A 12,439-nucleotide genomic window follows, 5' to 3' on the forward strand; every position below is an offset into this window, starting at 1 on the left:
TGATAGTCGGCGAATTTGTCTTTTGTTTTGCATCAGCAGTACAGGCCAGTTAATCATTAAAACCCTGAAACTGGCTTGTGATAAAAGGGAATTTTGATTGGTAACTATACCAGTACATTGATGTGTAATTGCATTTTATTCCATAATATTAGAATGATTACCATAGTTTTGTAAAATGAGGTGTAAGGCATACATATGAACTTTTCAAAAGCCAGGTAGGAGACTGAAGTTAAAAAAATAGAGATTAGGACCTAAAACCGGGAGGTTTTTCGTGGCATCTTTAAAGCCTTGTTTTCACTAAATATTGATCAATCATCCTGGTCCAATATGAGTGAAAAAAGACTCACCATTTCTCCCTGTGACATGCCCTATTTTCCCCCAGGACATGCACTAACTTCATATTCTGGTCAGCTGTGGTCAAATTGCACAACAGCTAAAGATTAGTTTTAAATAAACAAGCAAGAAAGCCAGCGCGACTAGTTAAAAGTTAATCCTTATCCATGCAACTATTTTGTAAAAATGATTGGCCCTCCATCGTAATTCAAAGAAACCAATTTCTACACTATTGTGTGTTACACAAGCACCAGCAAAGGATTCCCAATTCTGTTGCACCAAAGGTACCAAAATAGCCAGCTGTAAGTTTCTTTTGTGGGAATGGTGCTACAGCACATGGAGTTACAGCATTCATAGCGATCATTCTTGGGATTGAAATTAATTGTAGATGATTTTACTGTTGTGGTTTATTTATTTTTTGTTCTGGTTTTTTTTACTATTTTTGTATTATTGTAGAGGTTTAAAAAACTCATTAATTTACGCGAATAATATTTAAACTTAACATTCTATTTAGTGAAGAAGCGAATTCTTTATAGTAATTATTTCATCACACCAATAATTCACAGGTGATACAACAGAACATGTAGGACTTTTCTTGTTTAGAAGAAATGAAAATCGAAGAAATAATGTAAAAATCGAGAGTTCTCTGCAAAAATCGGAAGATATGAAATCGGGAGGTAGGTGTGAAGTGACCCCAAAAATCAGGAGTTTTTTTCTTCCTCCCAGCGTGAAAGTTTACAGGTATGGTGTAAAGTTGCTTACATCAAAAAGCAAACTACAAATCAGCTTTTAGTATTAGCATAATTTTCAAAGCAATAATTCAGTGTATCCCCCAGGGGTGCAAGACTGAGAATCAAAAATCTCCTTGGTGTGAGAACTGGGGGTCAGACTGAGTAAAAAACAAACTTTGGTATCAAACTGGAAGGCAAATACAAAATTTGGGGTCTCTGAAGCGCAAATGAGGGTAAAGGAAAACACTGCAATATTTCTGAAACTTTATTATTGTATTTTGGAGTTATCATTAAAGTTTAGTGCAAAGTAAAAACTTAATTACCAGTGAACTGATATAAATTGTCCAATGCAATAATGCATAAACAAACAATAATTGAGTCAAAAGGGAGAGATAGTGTTACAGCAACTTGCAATTGCTAAATTCTTGTCATCATTTGATCAAATTATACAAATCTAAATTAGCCAGAAACAATAAGAAAACAGAAAATTAAATAAATTACGTTTCAAACAAGCTTTAAAAAACCACTTCTTTTTAATAATCATGCAGGCCAACCTCGAGATAAGTATACATGTAATTTTTTAAAATATAAGTTTGCCTAAATAAATGCATTTAGAACTTATTTCGTGCATCTTGAAATTTCTCAGAGTTGTAGGTAGGCTTATACATGTGTCATGCACTTTTTAGTGTTATACCTGTTCAGTTTGGGGGTCGGCTTATACATGAATGGGCTTATATGCAAGTATATACGATAAGTTGATATGGATATTCTGCTAACCCTCACCCCCACATGCATAGAAAATGTCAAACCATCAATGACTAAGTTTCAACCAATATGAAAATGTTAAAAGTCATCAAAAGTGAAACACAGTCCAATAAAAACTTGTACTCACCTCTGACCCCATATAAAGATGACTGTACATGTCAATTAATTCCTCTGGTTTGTAAGACTGAATACATTTCAAATCTTCATCTTTGAAGATCTAAAACAAAAATGTTTACAAAAAAAAATTACAAATGTTTGGCATCTCTAATAAAGCAATATAAATAAATAAACACAATCATGCTTGGCATTTTTAACAAATTGCTTATGTGGCCTGAAATCATTCACTTGTATTGGAGGAGGGGGAAATGCTGTAAAAAAAATATTTTGCACATGCTTACCATATATAAGCCAAATTGTTCAGCATACAAAACCACAATTTTGGTAGAACATGTTTAAAAGAATATTTCAACAAAGTTTAATAAAATTTCCCAGTGCTGTTAGAGGTATCAAAGATAAATTGTTCACTTGTCTGTTACAGAAGCCACACCGCTTTATGGAAGCTACTATAAAAACAACTTTAGCAAAAAATTGTCCTACATATATTTCAACAACAGGCTGCTCAAAATTCTACGACAGTTTTTGAGAAGATTGTAAATTAGATAAATGTTAACAGATGCAGAAGCATGGCTGGACATGATGAACCCAGAACCATACTATAAGTTCATGTACCATGTATACTCACTTAAAAGTCAGATCCAACTGAAAACTGCATCAACACAGGTCTGCCATCACAAAATGCTCTGGCAGATCAGGTTCTATGCAGTTTAGGGCAAACCCCAATCTGGAATCTGTCACATATATTATGAAACCTGTCACATATTTTATTCAATCGGTCACATATATTATTCAATCTGTCAGCTATATTATGAAATCTGTCACATATATTATGCAGTCAGTCACATATATTATGCAATCTGTCGCATATATATTATGCAATCTGTCACATATATTATTCAATCTGTCACATATATTATGCAATCTGTTACATGTCTTTCTACCATGGCTGCACATAAATTGCTTTGTAAACAAATATTTTTAAAAATGTGACTGAAGTTCGCTCTTTGTAAAGCTGAGCTTCTGGCATCTTTCCAACATCGTCCAAGGTGGAAATGAAAAACAACATCCTCTTGTTGATGGTTATCATTTAAACAAGTAAAAATACCAATACTGATAAAATCCACCCAAAGCTTTAGGCAATATGGTGACCAATTGGCAGATAAACATACAGAAAGACTCATGGATAAAGTAAGATATTGCTGTCAACTAAAACTATTTGTTGTATTACATACACATATGCCCCAAATGTAGACAAACAGTCTGGGAAAAGCTCAAATTAAACTTACACAAAAGTCTAATCAGGTCATGTACATATGTGCATAAACATATATACCAAACCTAATTTGTCTCACAAGGTCTAGTAGTTTCTGCAGCATTAAGCAAACATTTGTAATGACAAAAACAACACAAAAAACACAAATGCCTTGTAAAGTTTTTTTAAGGATGGTTTAGATTTGAGAACTTAAGTTATCTACAGATAGACAGTAATGTGCAATTTAAATTTCATTATCCTAAACTGTAATTTTTTAAGTGGAAATTATGCTAATAAAGCCAGACTGAATTTATTTTGTCTGCATCAAGTGGTATAATTGCGTTAGCAATGTTTTCACCCCAAACAATCTATATCAGACAGCCTACCAAATTTCATTTATGTGTCAAGTAGTTTTTGTCCAATTTGCTTGCTTCTTCAGATAGACAGGAACAAATCCATTGTCTTTGTTGCGTGCAGTAGTGGCATAGAAACAGTATGATCAAACTTTTACCAAATTATGAATTAGATAAGAAAGTACTACTAACAATAGGAAAAGGTTATTATACAGGTGATTTCATGACAAGCAGTACCACAACAGTGAAACAATTTGATTCTAAAAAAGTTTAAACATAATATGATATCCATGATGACAATTTTCATTTTTTGCTTGCATATATAAAATTGTCAGAAAATACTAATGAGAATGGCCATCTATATTTATAGTCTGATGTGTGATGAGGATCATGGTTTTTAAAATTAAATTTTTGTAAATGCAATGGTAGATATATATATATATATATATATATATATATATATATATATATATATATATATATATATATATATATATATAAGAATTTTAGTTTTGTACTAGGGGTGAGTATTGTCCAGAAAAAATGTGTTGAAATTTATTGCAATACGGCATGTTTGTTTTGCAATATCTATCAAAATGTATTGGTCATTGAAATTTATGATTCTAATGTTGATTTTGCTGCTTTTGTACTCTAATAATGAGCAATTTGCTTGCTAGTAAAAAGACCTGAACAAGAAAATAAAATCATGTTGCTTTTTATTTTACCAAAACACCTACAAAATATAATTTAATGATTCAGCTAACAATAAACAGATCATAATTAGTGATAACTTCTGTGAACAAGGAGTTTAAGTATTATTTTGCTGAAATGTTGTTGGAATAACAAACTATATAGCAATATAATATGCTCTGATAGTCTAAGAGCTGTCTTCATAATATGTGAAGTTATAGTTCAGCCTGTGATGATGATTCTAATATCACACAACCAAATAAACCTGTGATCTTGACCTAAACCTTGAAACCACCAATCTGCTAGGGACATTTCATCTCCTCTACTAAACTTGTGTGTTAATAATCCATTTATAGAAACATAAGATAACAGCCATTTCACAAAGCCCTCAACAATTCACCTTATGATCTTGACCTTTGATCTTTGACCATAATCCATCATCCCAAATGATTCTCCATGGATGCACCTGACTCTGGTTCACATGTCTGATAACAATTTGAATGTGGTAAATGTAGGTAATACTGTCAAATCCAAAGTTCGTTACCCAGCTAAAATTCAAAAGCCTGAAGTTGGTCACCCAGCCCTTTCACTCCTTGGCATTCAGTCTGCAGGAATAATCATTTGAATCCACTCTGATCCATTTATAGGCAAAGCCCAGTGATAATCCAATACTGACAACAGGCAATATTGCCATTAAAAAAATATCTTCTAAACTTCAAGTTAAGTGTAATGTGCAGAATCATGGATCGAAATCTAAACTCTGACAAGCAAACAATTGTCTTAGGATCAAGTTCTTGAATGGCCTTATCCAGAGCAAACAAATGTTTTATGTCCATCAGCTCACATACCAACCCTAGCTTTTATTTGAACAAAGAGATAAGTTGGAGATGCACCATCCAGTTAAAAATGTATGCTTACTATTATAGAGTGTTAGCAATAGAATGCAGAAACCTAACGTTTTGTATTCTCTTACATACATAAGATTTTTAAAATGTGGCAATGAGGATGAAAACAGCCTGACTTGAAGTAATTTTTTAATTCAGCTTTCCATAGTGCCAACTGGATTCTTATTACGGCTCAGGCTCCACCACATTTTCTACCTTTCACCAGATATTGATGTCATCTACTAACAGACCTGATTGTTGTGTTGGTTTGATTACTGCATGATTTTAAAGGTTACCTTCTCTGTTTGTGACCTACCCTGTAGTTGAGCAGGTGAAGATGTTTTCCTGCAGCTACAATACTGTCTAATAGATTCCAGGTCTTATTTTCTTCACAATCCATCTCACTAACTTTCTCTGGAATATGGCTTGTCACTGGCTCTGTAACACTAGTCACTACTGGTGCTGGATTGGAGGTAGACATGTTAGACATGCTACCCAATGAGTCATGTCTACACATAGGGACTGACACAGATTTCATGTCACACAGTGCATAAGTGGATCTCTCATTTAAAGTCTCTTCCCCAATGAATGCAGATGAATTTTTTTCAGAGAAAGCACAGGATCTATCCTCTTGTGGAGAAAGCCCTGGCTCTGGTTTTATCACAACTCTATCAAACAGGCTCTCCTTCATTATACATCCATTGTCCTTTCTATCAGTCTTTTCAATCTTTTTTGCCACAAGGGATATTGCATGTTTCACTGAGTTTGGTTGGCGGCCAATTCTGCTACCTGTGGAAGAAGAATAAAAAGGAAATATTTTGTTTAGGCTGCACAGACAACTACACTTCATGACTTTGACCTTTGACCATTTGGCTAACAAAATTTATTGAATTTATGATTTTAAAAAGTGAACCTAAAGGCAAAACCAAAGAATCAAATTCAGTAATTTGTCATCCTCCTACTATTGTGTGGTCACATAAGTTCACAATAATAAAATCTGATTATGAGCTTTAAGGCAGAACTGTAAAGTTACTGAGCAGACATGGAAAGGAAACAAGAGTCATTCCCCCATCTCATTCGAGGCAAAGTGCAAAATGGGGGTTTCAAAATTTATCAGTGACCTTCATGATGAAGATAAAGTCTTGAAGGTGATACACGAAATGCCATCAAACTGGACAATAAGTGTATCATAGTTTTACTGTGTTCCTCAAACAGCTTTTTAAATCAATCAGAAACACAAAAACCTTAAAATAACGATCTTAATCATGAAATTGTGAAGACCTCAAAAGCATGAAATACATCTTCAAGTAACAATGTATAAATATATCAAACTTCATCCAGTTAGAAAGCAGATGGGAAAATATCACTGAAATCTAAAAGTGACATGTGACCATAACCTTGAAAAAAGGACCACCACTGTGGTAAACAACACACCTTTTAGTCACAATATATAAGTTACATTAAATTTCATCGCTTCATGTCAAATGGCTCTAAATTTTATTGAGTGAAAAGGAAGGTGTAAAAAAACTTTTGACATCAAACACCAAAACAGTGACCTTGAAGATGTGGTACAAAACACATTGCTAATGATGGCATATATAAATATATCGATTCTAAACTGCATTCCTTAGCTCTGAACAGCTCGAAATTGAGAGTAGAAAAGAAAGCATGATGCAAAATGTAGAATACGGACCCATGACCTTGACCTTAAGGATAGCATTTGTTGTTGTGGGTCTTTAATGCACTTTTAACACATTGTTCCTTTTGTAAGGACACACTAAGGCAGCTGATCCTGGTAGGTATGAAACCCTTTGATTATGAGACTGATGCTCTGGTCCAGCTCCAATAATCCAATATACTTCATAACTTTAACAATTATTGTCATCAACACTATTATCATTATGAAAATGTAATGAATGTAGGGAATCAGACAGTTTGGGTTTTCTAAGTAGCCCATATTTTAAACATGCAATGGTAAAACGTCAGAGATGCTCCCAGGATTTTATCATAAAGGGGTATTTCCCCCCTTGTCACAAAAATAAGGGGGAAGTAGAGCAAGAATGAGAAGGAGGAGAAAGAAATTGCCGTAGTTCAAAATTTACATAACACTTAAATATCCATCCCTCTTTCTTCCTTATCCACTCTATAGGACCCCTACTGAAATCAAAATCTTTAAAAGATGTTGCCTCTAGTTTTATATGCATTAAAAGTGCACTCTGCTTTTAAACTGTCTGTATATTGATTTGGCTTGTTTGTCTGCCTTTTCTATATTTAATTTTGAAACACCACTGAAAATGAGGGTTTGATTGGCATGCCGTCTGTTCTGGTCCATCCAACATGTAGATCAGATTCGAAATTTACATATTTTTGGGGGTTCCAAATCACTCACTGGTGTCTCCATTAACACTTTCTGAGCTCCTATAATTTGATATACTTCCCGACTTTAAAATTAAATTGCCTTCATTACTACGATCAGTCGGTAATTGCCAAACTAAATCGCCATCGCCAAAGAAACCAGATGTGTAAAGATTTACTGAAAAATACACCTCGTGACAAGCACTATATTTTCACCACTTCTACAAGTACTTTAATTCATACAAATTTTGCGTGAATCACACAATCATGCACCCTGGAAGCATCTCTGAAAACTTTCTTGATGGAAGGTTCAAGCTATGCCATAATGCTTATTCGAGGGCACAATGTGCCAATCAAATTTACTTTAACAACCATTCATGTCATGCTTCAAGAACCCAGATGTGTAAACAGTTCCATACCCAAAACATTAATGTCGCAGCAAGAACAGTTACATAAAAATTGTATATTTTGCTGAGCACATTTTCTTATGCAGGACTTTCAACTAATTTGAGAGTGTTCTCACACATCACTGTTTTCCAAGTTTGCAAATTCATACAAATTTTATGTGATTCATGCAATCACACACCCTCACAGCATCTCTGTTTAAGTAATTTACATATCAATTAATGACTTTTGCATGAAGTTTCTATGTTCCTTTGCCAATACATCCTATTTGTCATGCAGGAAATTAGCTACATTACATTAATTTCTGATTGGTGGTTATTGTTTAAGTGTGGCCTAGTGGTTAGAGCGTCTGCCTCGGATGCGGGAGGTCGTGGGTTCGATCCCCGGCCGAGTCATACCAAAGACTTACAAAAAATGGTACTAACAGCTACCTCGCTTGGTGCTCAGCATTAAGAGTTAGTGTTAGGACTGGTTGGCCCGGTGTCAGAATAATGTGACTGGGTGGGACATCATGCTATATGTCTGTGGCATGATGCCCCAGTGCTAGACATCACTATAAACTGCCATATTGTAGACATCGTAGCGATATGACTGAAAAATTCTTAAAGCTACGTTAAAAATCCAAATCACATCACATATTGTTTAAGTTGGACCGCAATGAGCAATAACCCTAAATAAGAGTTCAATTTAACATATTTCACCATGTGACGCACCCGTAGTGTAGCTTTTAAATCTATCAAAGTTGACTAGATACAATTCACTGTAGAAACTTGAAGTAAAAGTGGTTATTAAATGTTCTTCACTATATATGTGGAACACACTGGAATGTATCCTATATGCTGAACATGCTGCTGGTTTAAGATAATTTGCGTGGAATTGGGGGGGGGGGGCAGATTATGAACCACATCACTTTGTGATAATTTATAGATGGTATGCGAGTATTCTCAACAGTTTTTTCTTTTCATTTTTACTAATAAAAATGAGTGCCCAGACTGCAAATGCTGTTTCAGATGAATTCTAAATTCAAAGAAAAACAAGGCAAACTAATAATAATTATTCATGACTGTTGAAGACTAAAATAACATGCACACAGTCAGTATCATTTTGTATCGATTCTCCATCTCTTGTATTGATATGTGTATCGTTACAGCAAAAGTATTGATGCATTGATATATCAATGAATCGTTTAACCCCTAGTAAGAATATTACTTTCATCCACTTAATCTGTTATTCACTCATTAGAAGCAAATATTTTCTATGTAATTATGGTAAGAGATAAATTTAAATTATGACCAAATTTCTCAGCCAAATAGGGACTACATCTCTAATATCAATGGACAGAAGGCATAAAAACAACAGAGACCATAGCTCAAATCTTCAATGAAAAAAGAAGTATAAATGTAACAGACATAAGTCATATCAAAAAAGCCCTTCAACATTTACTAAGTGGAAATTAAATCAATCATGAATGGGAGGGTTGTACAGACATTCCTAGTTTTGACTATATGCCTTCTTAGGTTCTGTATCATGTCCATTACACCCAGTGACTAAAGACTTACGCCTCAGCTCAAAATTGTCATCAGAATGTGTGACCATTTGATGTACTGAATACTACATTATCCTTATGGTCAAAACAAATGTGCTGCTAACAATTATGGCCTTTACACTGACATTGTTAATAGCTTTATTGAGCAAAATGTTGAAGAAAACAACGTTTAATCTACAAAATCCACTAAATTTTGTCCAGGCTTAAATTCAAAACCAAAATTTTATTTTGCAAATCTTTTTCTCTAAGTCACATTTACTTTTACCTTTGACTTCAAAATCAATAGGCCTCTCTCATATCTTGCATGCAACTCCTCCACAAACTTTGGTCTAAATTTCAACTTATATGCAAAAGACACTTTCCTTTCCTTCAGTTGCTGACCTTGCTATTTGACCCTTTGATGCCAAAATCAATAGACCTCTTTACCTTTGACCCCAAAATAAACGCCTCTTTCTTTTACCCAAAGTATAAGACATACACAAACATAAGAGTACACACACAGGTCATAAATGAAAATTTTGTGCAGCAGCAACAGTGACCTTGGCTTTGAACCCACTGACTCCAAAATCAACAGCGTCTAACTTACTTCAAATGCAAGCCATCCATAATGTTCAGTGCAGGTCTGAGATGCAGAACTAAAGTTACTGATCAAAAATAATTTCTTCTTCTTTAAGCCACAATAACCTTAACCTTTGATCTTTAAAACCCAAAATCACATGGCTTCCTACCTCATGTGTAAGCCATTCCCAAAGTTTGGTAATGGTAGATGGTGGAGAACACAGATATGAAATAAGCAACATCTGGCAAGCTAGCCAGACAAACAGATATTATAACATAATATGCTCCAAGCCTTATGGTGAACATACAAAAAGAAGTTCCAAATGATGTCCTTTACAAGCAAGTATCCCTAAATTAACAAGTTTGCTAAGAAAGGTTTCACTGTATTGCTGGTAAATAATTAATGTAAGGGGACTTAATACCAACTGGTCTTGTTTTTTAGACTTTTATTTAAATGACTACTACACTAACACTACACCACAGACTGGACAACTGATTTCTGTCAAAATCTGATTTAAAAGTTGGGGTTAATTCTATGTTTGTTATAAGCATGGTATGCACTGAATAAATGCTGCTTAACTGCATACAGAATGGACTTGATCAGCAGTAATTAACAGTTACCTTCTATAGACATGCCAACTTCCAGACATTTCCTATATCTGCAAGATTTACATATATTTCTGGTCACTGTGTTGATTTCACAGCTTCCTTTCTTTACACATTGGTAACGTTCTGGTTCCCGCTCTTTGGCCATCCTCCGGAAGAAACCCTGCAAAATTATACAAGCTACAACAATATTCTTGAAACCTTTACTGACAACAATATTGCTAATGACATAAAATTGATAATTACATTGGCATCAAAAATTTACTCCAAGTGAAAGGATCTATTATATAATGTGGTTTGTCTGCCTCATGTTAAATATACTTTATATTTTGGGCTGTATCAAAAAGAAGTAATTAGGTATTACGCTTTTGAATCTTTTTGGAGAGAATAATACAATGAGGAACTGATACAAAATTGTTCTTTAAAAACCCAAGCAGGATAGAGTCAGGCACAACAGATAATATATCTATTTTTACAAGTTTGTAATTAGAAATTTGTTTCAAAAAAGGGGGGCATTACTAATTGTATTGTTGTCAAATTTTCAAAAGCATTCAATTGCATACAACATCATTGTTTTATTGTTTAAACAAAAATATGCTTCATGTTACACTTTTTAAAATTACTCAGTCTTTTATATATGAACCTAAAATCTTGTGTGCAAGCCAAGAATTGTTTGACAAAGGATGAATGATAATTACAACTCTTTTTAATCTCAATGCAAATAAATACTTTATTTTTGTTGAAACTGAAGGGTTGTAAGGTATACAGACAGGTCCTAAAATAGGCAACAAATGTGCTTCACCTAAAACTGATGATGTTGCTAATTTTGCTGGCACTGTTATATCACATGCAAACAAAATCAAAGTCCAAGAAACCTTCTGCTATATGTATGGAATGAAAATAAATATGTGTACAACAAAAGCAAAGCTTTTCAAAAGAAGGGAGCATATAAACATAAAAAATTATTATAAGAACATTACTGACTTTGCTTCATTTTATAAGAAGGTAAAGACTTTATTTACCATATCTCTGAAATAATCCAAAACTAATCTTGTGTTAGCTAGTATTAGAAACAGGACTGAAAGACTATTAAAGTATGCTAGTGTATAGATGTCAATATATCGCTTTTCTTGTTTGACAATACTTTTTTTTACAATATTGATATATGCATGTGATATAGAGATATAGAAACATGTTCATTGTATTAAAAATGATCAAATAAGTTGTATACATATATTCTTTACATGAACAAAAATACTTCAAACACTGCTTAACTTATTAGGAGAGCTGGGTCATTAATCCATAGTAAAGTATAGGATGAGATTACCAAGTTTTTGTTAAAGTTATAAAAATGCCACTGTGTGCAAGTGGCATCACTTTTATGCTGTCAACCATACATTATAATAAGCCTTCTGGTGAGAACACCATGGCAATATTACTATCATTCAGGAGAAATAGTTCCAATAAGATCTTCATGATGGCTGCCATGGTGGCCATACTGGACACCAGACTGGCACCATTTTCATTTAGGATCAACAAGAAGGTCTTTTAGTGAAAACTCCATGTTGATATGATCATTCATTCAGCAGAAGTAGCGATAACATGGCAGCCATATTAGACATCAGACTGGCAACATTTTCATTTAAAACTAAACAGATTTCATAAGAAGTCTTTCAGTGAAAACCACAAATTGATATGACCATTCATTCAGGTGGAGTACACTGGCATCAAGTGAAATGATCCAAAATATCGTGTTAAATATACTTTATATTTACAGCTGTATCAAAATGAAGTAATCAAGTATTACTCATTTGAATTTTTTTTGATAGAATAATACAAGGAAC

At 33.8% G+C, this 12,439-nt stretch overlaps 1 protein-coding gene across 1 annotated transcript in view; it reads right to left on the minus strand.

The window, feature by feature from the left end:
- LOC149804688 (nuclear receptor ROR-alpha B-like) overlaps window positions 1-12,439 on the minus strand; it is an 80,956-nt gene that overhangs the window by 48,212 nt on the left and 20,305 nt on the right. Inside the window, exons 5-7 of the mRNA XM_089943079.1 lie at window positions 10,611-10,758; window positions 5,442-5,914; window positions 1,957-2,046 (exon numbers count right to left, since the gene is read on the minus strand). Of these exons, the coding sequence (XP_089799205.1) occupies window positions 1,957-2,046; window positions 5,442-5,914; window positions 10,611-10,758 (711 nt within the window). The remainder of the gene's footprint in view (window positions 1-1,956; window positions 2,047-5,441; window positions 5,915-10,610; window positions 10,759-12,439) is intronic.

The sequence above is a fragment of the Sinohyriopsis cumingii genome, chromosome 2, assembly GCF_028554795.1.
Source record: "Sinohyriopsis cumingii isolate HCF-2022 chromosome 2, ASM2855479v2, whole genome shotgun sequence".
Taxonomy (NCBI): Eukaryota; Metazoa; Mollusca; class Bivalvia; order Unionida; family Unionidae; genus Sinohyriopsis; species Sinohyriopsis cumingii.